Source organism: Serinus canaria, chromosome 4, assembly GCF_022539315.1.
Source record: "Serinus canaria isolate serCan28SL12 chromosome 4, serCan2020, whole genome shotgun sequence".
In the NCBI taxonomy this organism is placed as follows: domain Eukaryota; kingdom Metazoa; phylum Chordata; class Aves; order Passeriformes; family Fringillidae; genus Serinus; species Serinus canaria.
Genome location: NC_066317.1, coordinates 48,597,556 through 48,612,546, shown reverse-complemented (window position 1 = coordinate 48,612,546; position 14,991 = coordinate 48,597,556). Strand labels below are relative to the sequence as shown.

At 35.5% G+C, this 14,991-nt stretch overlaps 1 protein-coding gene across 2 annotated transcripts in view; it reads right to left on the bottom strand.

The window, feature by feature from the left end:
• The window catches only part of PDS5A (PDS5 cohesin associated factor A), a 76,277-nt gene that overhangs the window by 37,852 nt on the left and 23,434 nt on the right, over positions 1-14,991 (bottom strand). For both annotated transcript variants that reach the window (XM_050973924.1, XM_050973925.1), the window contains exons 3-9: positions 8,415-8,618; positions 7,915-8,001; positions 7,089-7,186; positions 6,478-6,604; positions 3,124-3,204; positions 1,551-1,691; positions 357-472 (exon numbers count right to left, since the gene is read on the bottom strand). In XM_050973924.1, coding sequence (XP_050829881.1) covers positions 357-472; positions 1,551-1,691; positions 3,124-3,204; positions 6,478-6,604; positions 7,089-7,186; positions 7,915-8,001; positions 8,415-8,618 — 854 coding nt within the window. The remainder of the gene's footprint in view (positions 1-356; positions 473-1,550; positions 1,692-3,123; positions 3,205-6,477; positions 6,605-7,088; positions 7,187-7,914; positions 8,002-8,414; positions 8,619-14,991) is intronic.

Sequence of the window (14,991 nt, the reverse complement as noted above, 5' to 3'; positions counted from 1 at the left end):
TCTCAGAAAGGTAAATGCCAAGCAAAACAGAGCTGCAGATACAGTTGACCGGTATGAAATTTCAGACAATGCTGGCATAGCTATTGTGTAAATTCTGCTATACATATAATGCGCTATCTAACTTCTCTGGCCATAGCTGATAGCAATATAGCAGCAGTCTTTCAGGCTTCTTTCTTCTAAAATGTAACTGCATGCAGTTTTCTGCTTTGATGATTTAATAAGGAACTTGTTCAAATACAAACAAACAGTTACATCCCCTAAAAAGGCAATGAAAAATGCAATATACTGTAAGAAAAAAAAAAAAAAGAACATTTAAAAAATAACAGAAATTCAGAATTCTATCCCATTCCTCTTACCGTCCAAGAAAGCACTGCCAAAGAGGTCGATTTTGCGTGGCCAGATCAGAATCTTTGGAGCCAAAGAGTTTAGCCAGAAGTCGAACAACAGCCAAACGTTCTTCTCCATCATTACTCTAAAAATCAAAACATAAATAAGGAACTGTAAATCATTATCTGTCATACCTTAGTAATAATTTTCTTTCTCTTTTTTTTAACAGTTAGGTTAAAAACTGAGTTTGAAAGTATTTCTGATAATCCTCAATCTCTTTAATTATCTTATAGGACTCATATGAGGCAAAATATACAAATATAATATACAAATATGAAGCTACTGTATTACAGACACTGAATAGATGGCTGTGCTTTGAACGAACCTTCTTTTTCAGCAATAAAAACCCATAGACAATACTCTAATATACGTCGGACAATACAAACAAATAATGATCTGTTTTAAAACATTTAAAGACTATTTTATGTGTGTGGTAAAGACACCAATTAAGATGTTATAAACACACGTGCTCTAATGAAAGCCACATGTAATTTCACCAAATACCTATTTTTTGGTTACTTTTGTTTGTTGAAATCATAGCCTACATGTACATTCACAAACGCAAAATTATTTCTCTTGTCCACTTACAATCTCAGGAAACACAAACGGCTTTTTAATTAAAACCCCCACAGACTTCCAAATCAGGATAAATTAACTATCTTCAAAGATTCAATTCAGTCAGCTAACTTATTAGCTGACAATAACAAATCTGACAAAACATTAGGAAATACTTCCCCTATTATTAAAGCATTATTTTATAAAAGAAAATGCTACAAATCAATACTGAAGCTAACACATTTGCATTTCATAAGATAAGCCAACCACAGCCTAATTACTTTATAAATTTTAGGTGCAATCCAAAGATTAAGTACATAAAGCTTTTGCATTAGACTGCATTAATTTATCATTATAATGATTATATATATTTTGTGTGCATAATACATGTTTGCAAGCGCAATAAGCACATAATTGCATACTAATTTCCAATATCCTTTCTTTAATATTATATTTGCCTTCAAAATAAAGCAATAAATACAGAATTTTTATTCCCCTAGTAGAACACTTATTAAATCTACAGTTCTGCACTCTTAATAAACCAAAACTCTTTAACAAAACATTAAACAAAAATTTTTCTGATTGTCCAAAGCTTCACTGTAACCCACCTTCAGCTTGAACTCCAGCTGTGGCATGACAGACAGCAGTAAATGAGGATCTATGGCAAAAAGCTCTTGTATCAAGTCAAACACATGTTCTGATAAGTCACTTACTGAAGACTTTCCCAGTACCAGAACCTGGTTAAAAAACTAAAACAAAAACAATGCTACATAGTATATTTTCTTTTATTAATGCAAACATTATTTTTAAAAAATCCTTTTAATGTAGTATCATTAATGGTTTTATACAAATGGAAGGCATTCAAAGAACAATTTCTTCATTACATCAAAGCATTTCACCCTTACAATTTTGGCTCAAGCAAATTACGAACATCCTTCCCAGTTCAGTTTTATTAACTCTATCAAGCGAGTTTAATACATGACAATTTGATAATTTCAAATCTCAGTAACTATCTCCCAAGCAAAATTAACAAGTAATAAAAGAATTGTTAACTTAAAATGCATATTCATCCAGTATAACATTGACCAAAAAAAAATCAGCGCTTTTAAAAATTTTTCTTGTAATTGAAAGCCAATCCAACTGAAGATCATCAAATGCTGAAAACACAGGTACTCTGCTTCAAATCCATTTTAAAGAATGTCAGATGTCTTTATGCTACATCTTGCAATATTTGATGGCTAATGTATCAAGATCATAAGTGATCTAACAGAAAAAAACAAAGTAGTCTAAATAATGATTTATTTTTGGATTCATATAAAGTATATTAAAATTTAATACTTCCTTTTAGATATTGTGGGTTAATATTATTTAAGCAGTGCAAATGCAAATGCAAAAAAAGCTATTACACACTTGAAAAAGAAAGTAAGGAGAATAGTATTAACTCAACTCAAAGGTTACTTTATTACTATCCTGTTTTCACATATGACTAATTACAAAGCTTAAAAAAACCAGGGGAATGAGGTAACTGTTAGTCTCCATGAGCTTTTAAATACGTATTGATTAATCTTTTATGAATCTGCCTAATTCCCTTTTAAATTACTCTGAATTTTATTAATTCTATTGGCTTCAGCACCAAAGAAAGGCAACAGAATGGATCAGAACACATTCATCAAAGATTGCAGCAGCTGTATTAATATGCAGAACATACAACACTTATATTCAACAAGAAGGAATTGTAATTTGAAGGAAGCCTTGTAAAAAGCATAGTTCTTTTACTCTTTATGACTACAAGTCATAGCAAGTTTAGGAGGGGAAAGAAAATCTAGCAAAGAGCCGGTAGGTTGAAATGCTTCATTCTAAAGCTTGGTATGAAATAAGGCTGCCTGGTTGCTGGACATATGAACTATTAATAATTCCTTTTGTTGTAACAGGATTTTTGGTGGTCACCTATTTTCACAGCCTAGATTTAGGCTTAACATTAGACAGAATTGGATAAAAATTAATTTCCTCTTTGCTTATTTGAAATACTCACACACTTAACAACCAAGCCAACAATATCCTACTTGGAAAATTGTAGTAGCTTCTATAAGCAATATTTAAAAGAATAAAAATGCCCATCAAATCTCCAATAAACAAAGACAGTAAAGAGAATACTTATTACTTGCAGATTAATTTACATACATTGGCAATACATGGTTCAATGGTCTGGACGGTCCTTTTCAACAGGACTTTTGCAAGATCAAACGCTTGTTTGTTAAGGTTCTGCAATACAGAAAGGATAATAAAATTTTATAGAGTTTTCACACACAATAACAGATTTTGAAGAAACATTATCATACCTCCATACTCTAAAAATTAATGTGCACTAAATCTGGCACTGAAAAGTGAATTTATTTAAATTAATATTTAAATGTGGTTTTGCCTGCCCCTCACATACTCATTAAAGATACACTGTCACAAGTTCAGCCTTGTCTGGAAAGTAAAACTGTGCACTGACTTATCCACAGACTGTATCATATGCTCTGAGACAGCCCACAATGAGACTACAGAAAGCACCTACACTTGGGCAGTTAGCAGTTAACATTTGATTGTAGCATGACAAAACTGAACATTGACATATTGGTCTTAACAAGAAAAAGAATGTAACTGCATATCTGAAAAATTCAACTGTCCAAGTCTGTACAAATCCCATATGCAGTATCTCATATCATCTAAGGATTAATGCAGCTTGGACGGGGAAAATAATAGATATGGGTGAGCTGACTGCCTTGAAAACCACAAATCACTGCAGAAAAAATGTAGGTAAAGCCTAGGGATGACTGATTCTTAGAAATATGTATTTGGCAAATCTACACTGAGGACAACTCCCTCATGTTCTTTTAACTAATGAGATGACAAAGACAGTTCATCAACAGTGAAGAGAAACAAGGTGGCCAAAGGCTCAAACAAATATCTATCTCCTTAGTGACCAAAGCACTGAACTGATGTCTCATAGAAGACAGACGTATTTGTATCAATTCTTCTCAAAAAATATCCCAATACTTTCTTCCCAAACACAACCATGATTAAAACCCTGTTGACTGGTATGCAGGTATTAAACTAAAGGACTGAGAATCTCAAACTTTAAACCATATTTTCTATGTATTTATTCTATGTGCTTCTTCCATACAACCAAACCAACAACCTGAATGCACACACAAACATAGAACACCACAATACTGAAGAACCAAACACCAAAACAGCCTAGAAAGTAATACATTACTTAATAAAATAAATAATCAACTATTAGGAGAAAAGAAACCCTGTCTGGATAACCCATGCTGTAGAACATGCAGAAGAAAATATAGACTTTTAACACATGAAAATGTTTTTAAGGAATAACTTAAGTAAGACTGGGAAGAAAAATATTCACTAAATAGCACTACTTTTAAAGTTAATAAAAAGAACTACAGTTTGAGGCCACAGGTCAAAATGTGAGCAAAATGTGACATGCTACTGCTACTGAAAACCTGAATGTACTAGATGAGAGTCCCATGACCACACAGAGAGAACAATGTACACCACACCATCAAGAATGGGTGCACAAATTAATATAATCTAGATTCAAAGGTAGACTGTATATCATGTCTAATTAAAAAAAAACCCCTCAGACTGCATTATCCAAACCACATAATTTCAGCTTTTTTACAAGGACAAACTTCCATCAAGTCTTGCCAGACTGATATTTTTCTTATGTCATAGCACAGAATGACTGGTAATTTGACTGCATTGCACAGACCTAGAAGTATTACTATTGTATGCATTCTACAAGAAAATCAACCATGCTCTTAAGGCTACAGTGCTTCTGATTTATACATCTAAAGACAAGCAATGTAATCACAGAATTTTCTTGCAGATCTGTTCATGAAAGGAGAACATAGTTACAACAGTCCCACTCCCATAGGCAGATCAGACAGAAGAACTTTCTGGTTGTTTTTTTTCTTTTTTTTGAACTAGCATGGTAAAGCAGTCATTTAAGTGCTGTTGTTACAGGAAACAAAGAACATAACACAGACTGACATACTGACCAAATTACAATACTGAGCACTGCCTACAGGACATTTTTTTGCTCAGTCATGACCAAGAGCAGGTAAGAGTGGCACCAGTCCTCTAAGTGATACTAAACATGCATTACAACCCAATATTTACACCAAGTTTGTCTCCCTCTTTATCAGAGCCTTGCTTTAGAATTTTCTTCATTAGGCAAAACTATAACAATGTTAATGTCAAAGGATCATATTCACTTTTACTTTGGCTAAATCAAGTAGCCACAACATGATGTTCAGTAGTACAAGGTTTTACTGGGCCTTTGTACCCTCAGAGCAATGCCCATCATTGTAAACAGCATCACCTCAGAGCACCACCCTCTACTTCCATTCCCTCTATCTACTTGCCTATAACTCATTAGAAGCAACTCACAAAGAACAGTGTATTTTCACAAAGACTCTTGTTATAAGAGGCTCTCTGTGTTAGCAGTTTCAGTAAGACATTATCTCATTGCTGTCAATAAAAATTATTTGATAGAATGGCATTCCTGTCTCATGATTATGACAGAAGGAAAGCAAACTTATCTCAGGCAACAGATACTTTTATAAGCTTCATGAGATTTCACAGGTAAATGACAACGGCCACACTAATACTGATTTAATTATGTAGTCATGGATGGACATGCCTTAATTTTAGTAATTATTTTAAATTAACACATGAGCAAACAGAAACACATACTTGATAATCAGAGTGCAGTTCATCTCCTATTACTAATAACTGAAATTTACAGTACTCCATACTATTTTTGATAAGTACAAGTGTTTTAGCAAGGGAATTTTCTTGGTCAGTGTAAGGCATCGCCAGCCTGCACCTCATTTTCCTTTATTTTACAGCTAAAGGAGTTGTGTTTATTCACTTTTTAACTTTATTAAGGCATTACAGTGAAGGTACTTTAAAAGCTCAAGTGCAAACCCAGTGATTCCCTCTTCAAGGAACATACAATTCCTCTGGGCAGTGTGTGCGTCTTCTGTGTCACTTTGTTCCTTACAAGTGAATTAAATGAAGAAAGACAATGGAAGGGGTGTGAAGCACAACTAGGAAGGTGCAGCAAAGTCTGACTGGCAAGCTGGGGAGAACAGCAAGACACCACAGAAGTCTTGGGAATATCTTTTCCCTGCCCCCCTTCTTTGAAATTCAAAACTATTTAATATCTTCTCTATTAAAAAAAACGCCAACATATCCCAAAAGGGAAACAACCAGCTACCTACAATCCTGAAGTTATGTTTTCCTATTATATTTGCTTGAAAACACTTTATTTATGCTTCAGTAATCTCTCTGTAACAAATAATCTAGACACAGCTAATCAACAGCACCAGATAATCCCCAAATGAATGTGAGAAAATAAAACAGTCACAATAGCTAAAGTACATAAAGAGATAAACAAGATGCAAAAGGCAGCAAGAATTATTGTTATTATAACAGTATATGATAATATTTTACTTGGCAGACCTTGTGTGCAGGAATGAGGTTAATCAAAATTGAGTCCAGCAGCTCCTGAGTTACTCCGTCGCCTTCCATGATGATAGAACTCATCAAATCCAGCATATGCATTTGTACCTTCTGGTTGTGGCTATTGCTAAGATCATAAAGAGTATTTTCAATATTAAATTCTCAGACTGACAAATACTAACAGTACAATCAAGAAACATCATCAAATGTTGACCAGTTTGCTCTCCCTGACACTCTTCACATCTCAAAACTATTTTATGTGCCTTTCTTCTCTTACAGAAAGGTTCAAAAATCTAGAACAATCTAGTTCTGCTTTAAGACAATCAAAATAAAAGAAGGACAGTAACAACCAATATGAAAATGTAGATAAACTAACAGGAATGAAATATACTGCTGTAACATGGACAACAAATTTTAAAACATCTACTTTTAGACACACACCCTCCATAATGTCAGCAGTTCACACTCATTTGTTTTCCTGGTAGCTCCTCATTTCGGGAAATAAATGTGTCTGAACAGAAGTCTTTATCTGTAGACTATGCCATGATTCAGCCTACCCCCAAACCTGATGATATTTTGACAGTTAATATAATGGAAATTATTCAACTTACTTGATAACTGAAAAAAGAGTCCTAAAAAGCTGAATAAAAATGTCATTGCAATCTTCCAACTCAAAGCAGATGTTGTAAGATTTGACCCAAGCTAAATTCTAAAACAAAAATTAGGATATTTAGGCTAGTACAATTTCACATTAAGTAACATAAACATAATCATGTTAGCTATGGGATTTTTCTATTTAAGGAAAACCAATATACAATACATGTAAGGGCGTTGGGGAAAGAGACTGGATACTTGCTTTGCATATAAAGAGCTCCTAACACAGAGGGGCTTTGCAAGATATATCCAGAAAAAACTAAAAACAGAATTATTTTTTCTTCATGCTATGAAACAATACAATCTTAAACATCATGTTTTAAACATCAAATATCATGTTTACAAATGAGATACTATTTCTAAAATCACACTGAACCCCACCACTCAGTTCTTGTCAAGAGTATGATTTTGCAATGTTTTTAAAGCAAAAATCTTACATTCCTCCTCCCATCACCAATACAGGCACATCTGCATTTTAATCAGCATTTGAGATTTTCTCTCTTGATAAAAAACCCCAATGCATGGAACTTTAAGATAAAGGCTAAATTTTAATAAATACCAATTGTTTTAACATGTCCTCAACTAAAGATTGACAAACATATTAAACACAAACAGCACTATAAGTACTAAAATAAGCAATTCACTGAACTTGAATGAGACTGGTGTGATTTACAGAATAAAAGAAATTTGCCAGGCATACTGGCACATCAGGAGAACAACTGATTACACTTCTTAGGTTTACAGAGCTACTACCACCTACTGAAATTACAACTATTGTGTTACCTCTAACAAGTAAAAGTATCTGTTAAATTGAGGGCTCTTCGTGTCCTCCAAGCCTTTCAATTGTCTTGTAATAAACAAGAATATGTCCTGTCAAAAAAACAAAGTTTACAAGCTTGATTCAGCAGAAGGTGAAAATACAATCCTTTAGTAGTGACATCTATCCGCATTTTCAAACTCAATGTGAAAACATCAAATTGTCTTTTTTAGGCACTGACAGAAAGCTATCACCAACACAGATACTGGCCATCTAGCATTCCTTTAAACATCTCTGGCCCTTAAGTATTACACTGACTTACAGGATTAAAGCAACTTCTCTTTAATAAAACTAAAAATCAGTACACATGGGAATAAAAACATTTTTCTGTTAATTTTTGGGGTTTTTTGTTGGGGGGGGTGTGTGGGACTGTTTGGTTTGTTTGGATTTTTTAAGGGGGCAGTTTATATTTTCTTCAGTAAGAATAAGGTAGGAGAAAAACCTTTATTTTATGAAGCATTTTTACCTTAAGTTTGTCATGGGAAGTATATGGAGCTTCAGGAGCATAGATACGAAAGATATCAGCCAAGCAACATGCTACAAGGAGACGCACATCTTTATTGGGATTCCTGAGGAAGAATTCAGATGCAAGGTGCAAGGCTAATGGGAGATACTGCTGCTTCTCATCTTCTGAGTCCTGGTCCATATCCATGAAGGTTTTCACCACCATCTGAAAAACACCAAAAAAGAAAAAAAAATTAAGTTTGTTCTGCTTTTATTCCTTATTACTAAACAAGACTTTTTAAAAAGATGCAGTGCTATCAATACATATTCTGCTGCATAACCACAATTAGTCCTTGAATTTTTTTTGTTAGGACAAAAATCAGAAAAAGGGAAGTGTTAACCTGATACTTAAAGATTTATTGAACTCAATATTTTAGATTAAGACATGTTTAGATGTTGCAGTTCTGCTTACTTTGTCAATCTTGACCTGAGGTACAGCACAGAAACTGCTGTGCACAGATGAGGTTGGAGATGGCAGCATCTCTTCCTCAAAGCAGTCCCACTGCAATTCCAAGTGAGGACTCACCTCAGTATGAATGGTGCGAGGGGCTGTAAGCCATCTGGCCTAACACATGGCTACAGTTCATTGCAGCTGCTTTAGAGCTGTGCCAGGACTAGAGCAGCCTAAGAGGCCACTCTTAGCACTCTGCCTCTACTGAGGAACAGACCTCACAATGCACTTTACATATGCATAATCTTTCTATCTAGTTTAAACAAACTAGATACTGGATAATTTAATCCCTCATGTAAAATAAGCCTTAACACTGCAGATCTCTCTTTCTGCATATTTAGAGCTGCATCTTTAGCCTTATTAACATAATGTAATAAATTAACCACATGGTTTCCTTGTTTCTTCTAGCACAGCTAAGAACTACTAATTCCTATGAAATGCCACCAAATTAGCTGATTTTTAATTATTATACAACCCCAGTTAATTGAAACTTCTCAACTTAATGATTTGGCAAAACTGAAAGTAAGAATTTAGTTTGAAGAAACAAAAAGTTGCAGATTTAATTTTAGAATAGTGTTTGTTAAAAGATGAGAATGACTTCTAGGATGTCAGAACAGAACAGGCAGACGTGCTAGAGATTCTTAAAATGACCTCAGTGAAATCACTCTTGGTGTTCCATTCTTCCATGTCACTTGAGCATCCTTAGAGTTAAAACTGGTGACGGACGGTCACACTGTATACCAACAGGATTTGGTATGCCCACTACAGAGAGAGTATACGCAGTGCACACAATGAAGAGATTCCAGAGAGAACAAAGAATGAAAAATCTTGATGGGTCAAATTCACCTCTAAAATAATAACAGTAAAACACAAAAGAAGACTGAAGCTAATAAATACATCTCTTACTCTAACCAGAATTTTTTTTGTTATGGTGTCTTTCAAATGACTCTAGGGTTGCTTCTTCGTTATTAAGCACATCCATGCTTCCAACATGAAAGCACTGTGTTTCAGCTTTCTTTCCTTCCTGAATTTTGAAGTACAGTTTTAAATTCAGATCTTATAAATTCAAATAAATTTTTGACAGCAACCTCTCCTACAGTACATTACTTAAAAATCCTGCTCCATTTCCAGAAATATACAAGTATAATTTGCCACAAAGAATAAAAAGAGGAGATGAGAGAAGAGAAAAAAATCTACAAAACAATAAACAGAAAAAAAAAAGAACTTTACACCTACAGCCCAGAAAAAATGTACCTTATTGGTCTGTTTCCTTAAAAATATTCTTAAGCTATGTTTTATAGCCCTAGCTGAAAGCACAAAACCATTCTTCTACTGACAATTCAGGTCTGCCTGTTACAAGGCCATTTGTTGCTGTGTCCTGGGGTGCATCAGGCACAGCATCACCAGCTGGTCAAGGGAGGGGATTGTCCTGCTCTGCTCTGCACTGGGGTAGCCTTCCCTGGAGTCCTGGATATAGCCAGAAACTGATCTCCTAAAATAATCTGCTAATGAAACTGAAAACCTAAAATAAACTCTATAGATACAAAAGACCAAAGTCCAAATAATTTAATGTTCTGAATGTCCAAACTGGAAACCACTCATTATCATGCTAAGACAAAAAATATGATCAAACTGTAACAGGAACTCACTACTTTTTCAGACTACAGTAGCATTGTCTAACTGATGTCTGGCTACACAGTTGAAACTATCTTGAATACTAATACTCATTTATATGAAAAGCATACAGACTTAGCAGCTTTCACAACAAAAAATCTGTTACTGTACTCTTTGCAAAAAAGCAAGAGACAGAAAAATATTCTTTAATAATAATAATAATAATAATAATGTAACATCATCCATTCCTTTCCAAACAATTAGGCAGTCAATTTAAACACTAATTCTAGCAAACGTAAACAGAATACAGCTATGCACATTTATGATTAAATTCATTCTGCATCTCTTTTGATTGAATGCATTTTCATTAAGTTGTCATATATTGGTTCTTTAGTTAGCTTGAAAAAATAAAGTATTACAACTATTCTAGAAATTGACATTATTGCCACTTTTACCACAGTACTCTGAAATTCTAATTATCAGAGCAAAATTTTACTCTCCCAGGCTCTGCAAACCAGTAGGTGAAATGACAGGATAATAACACTGAAGCAATGCAAATGTCTTCATTCAAACTAGCAAGAACACCTAAATGAAGACTGCTAAAGTCACTCTCAGCATGTTAGGAACATACTAAAAACTGGAAACTTAAAGCTTTCAGGAAGGTGTTCATCTGATTGTATCAACCATGCAGCGTGCAAGCCAGTCTAGGTTATCCTTTCACCCACTGGAGAGAAATACACAGACCCTGAGTTCAAGCACAGATGTCTATGATGACATCTACAGATGCTGGCTCAGTTTTGCTCAGGAACTCTGCAGCAGCCATGAAAGCAGCTCTGTGTGACTCAAGGCCTGAAACGAGGCAAGATGAACAATACCTGCAGCTTCTTGTGAGACTGTCAGCCTTTCAACTGCACTGAAACATACACGGAGGTTGCCAAAGGGCTGTTCACACACTGCCCACATCTCACGTGCAGTTTACATGTGGCCTGCTTCCAAAGATGAAATCAGCATGGTAGCTTGCCCTGATGTGACTCAGCTGTGGCTCTTGTGCAAGAGCTAAGCCTCAGACAGGAATATTAACATTTGCTTTTCCGATCTGTAGGATTTAGGAAAACGGTTTGCTGGATCAGGAAGCCCTTCTACTGCTGAAACATACTGATGATTCCAGCAATATAGGGAAGAGAGGTATATACACACCATGAGAGGACAGGGTAATCGGTATAGACACTGAAAAGACACAAACCAGCAGTTGCAGAGAAGAAGAAGCAGGCAGATCTAGAAAAGCCTTGCTGCAGTTGGCAGGACAAGCATAAACCTCCCAGCCAGTCACAGCAGGGAGAAGGCGTGTACATGTTGCATTTGTTTTACTGTTCTTACACCAACTTATTCACAGGGCTCCAAAGCAGTAACATTTAACAACCCTTGGCTTGTAAAAAGACCAGGGGAAAATACTCAGTATTTAAAAAATCTCTTTGCAATCACTGAAAGAAGAAATTCAACAATTTAGAGAATTTTGATGCCATTTGTTGTAACTGGGATGATACTGTAAATTAACTTTAATACTAGGATTAAATACAAAAGATATTTTAAAGTAAAACTTAACCAAATGGATGTAAATCCAGATGACACTTCAAGAGCTAAGACAATTCAAGGAGAGATGCCAAGAAAAGGCTGAAATCGCAACAGACCCAAATAATGCAACTATCATCAGAGTGTTTTTACATCTTTCCTCAAACAATTTAAGCAGTACTATAGGTGATTTTTGTCATTAACTATTAACAATAAATTATATTTTTATCTCAGATCTCACAGTAAAACACAGCAAAATGTTTCAGACATGTGTCTCTGAAAAAAAAAACTTCTATCTAGTGCAGATTTAGGACGAGAAATTTTCATCAGCCTCAGATACAGTTCTATCTGTCAGCCAGAAGCATCAAACAAACATGGAAAAAAGACATGCTAAAGTGTGAAGAAAAAGAAAAGAAAAATACTCAAATTGGGATGACCAGATGATTGTTATTTCAAAATCTTTACATTCCTGACAAATGAAATCACAAATGTAGTACCACACATTTTGCTGGCTTTTCATTAAACAACAAAAAAGCAAAATAATCTCAACCAACAAACTATATACAAACACCCCACCACCACCTTAAGCTAAAGCCTGAATAAGGGAGATACCAACTAAGCAGAAAGGACCAAATATTGATGTAGTAATCTAGAAATTACTTCTTGCCAATACATACAGCAGGCTGACATCAACAGAATTTTATAATACAAACCAAACAGGAGCAGGTAAATAAACCCAGAAGTTGAGAAAAACAGGGTAACACATAAAAAGCAAATTACTTTGATAACCCTCACCTCCAAACAGCTCATGCCTTTAATAAAGATAATCAACACTTTACACAAGACTTAGTTTGAGTGTCAAGAACAGCATCACACTGAGCCATATGGAAGCATGAAAGAGATGAAAATTTGGTCCATATTGTCTCCTTTGCCCCTTCCTAAAGTGATAAACTTTTGGGAAGAAACTTTTGGAACTGAATGTTATGTATGTAATGATTGGTGGAAAATGGTGTTACAACTGACCCTATTACCATAAAAAACTGTGGTATGAGAAGTAGGAATTGGTGGTGATGACACAGTTACAGAACGGTAATAAAGGATAGGATACTCTATGAGAAGTATAGAAATACCAAAATATCATCACTGGTAAATCATCATATGCTTAATGCTTATATCCAAGACCTTATTAAGCTGCCTTATCTGCTGTAAACATAGAAGAGAAGAAAGATGGACACTTAGTAAGCAATTATAAAGAATTTATGAGCCAACAGCAGGCCATGTACACAAAAACAATGAAAATGCAATTGCAGGATATAACAAAAGAAGCAAAAGAAAAAAGAACAATACAACTCATGAAATGCTAAAAATACTAAATGCTGATTGGAAACATGTTACTTAGTCCTGATCATCCTCACTAATTAAAAAAAAAAAAATTAAAAATGACATCGGTACAGAATGTATTTGCCAAAGGAGTCTCAAATGACTTTTCTTGTAAGGAGACATTTACCAGACTGTGCTAATTAAAAACAGCAGCTGAAAACCTTTCTTTGGGGCCAGTACTGTTTAATACCTTTATCAATGATCTGGACAAAGGGATTGGGTACCCAGGAAATTCACAGATGACACCAAGTTGGTTGGGAGTGTTGATCTTCTGGAGGACACAGAGGCTCTGAAGAAGGGCCTGGACAGGACAAACTGGTGGGCCAAGGCCAACACTACGAGGTTCAATAAGGGCCCCTGCCAGGTCCTGCACTTGGGTCGCAACAAGCCCATGCAGTGCTACAGGCTGGGGCAGAGCGGCTCGAAAACTCCCCAAAGGAGAAGGGCCTGGGACTGCTGGTCTACAGGCACCTGAACATGAGCCAGTGTGTGCCACGGTGGCCAAGGAGGCCAATGGCATCCCGGCCTGTGTCAGCAACAGTGTGGCCAGCAGGACCAGGGCAGTGACTGTCCTGCTATATTTGGCACTGGTGAGGCCACACCCTGAATCCTGTTTCCAATTCCGGGCCTCAGTTCAGGCAAGACTTTTAAAGGACTGGACCAAGTCCAGAGAAGGGCAATGCCCCATTTTCTCTACAAAGTCTTTAATCTATACTCTCTGACAAGACATTTAACTGGCTTTGGACAACCTGCGTAACGGAAAAAAGAAAATGAAAAGTTGGACAAAAGATGATATAAAGCATATACACTCTGAGGGGCAAAGACTATTTGCTTTCTTCTTTATATATCCTGCTCACAACCTGAAGCCAATGAACAGGGTTTCTAAATGTGATGACAAATGTATCATATGATAGGCAAAGTTGATGCAGCAACAGCTGGTAGCCACAGCGATACCCCCTGACTGGACAAACAGTTTAACTGGCTATTCTTCCCCTGGGGCCTGACCTATACCAGGCTTTTCTTTGGAGTTCTGGCCAACTGACCAATCACGAGCAAAGAAGTCACAAATTGCTAATTTACCACAATTTTCTCCTTGTTGAAACAGCATCTTCTGTATTATTTTACATACATCAAGCAAGACAGACTATTTTCCAAGAACCTAGCTGTTAAATTGATCTGACACGTGAAAAAGCAGAAAGACTGATTACTACCTGTAATATAAACAGGATATGGAGCAGATAGTTCATGGATTACTTGAAGTAATTTCCTTGATACACATTTTTAAGTAACTAAAAAATTAATTCAACTATCACATAAACAGGACAAGAACTGTTACCAAATTAGGAGAGGGATTGTATAATTACCCAAATAATCAACACACAGCAGAATTCCAGTTCTGTTGTAAAGCTGTAAGATTCCTCATACTAACATGAATGGAATAGAAGGGGGGAAAACAAGGCAAATAAAATGAAAAAAATCAGATGCCTTGATTCAAAATACTTTTCACTGCACAAATTAGAATATG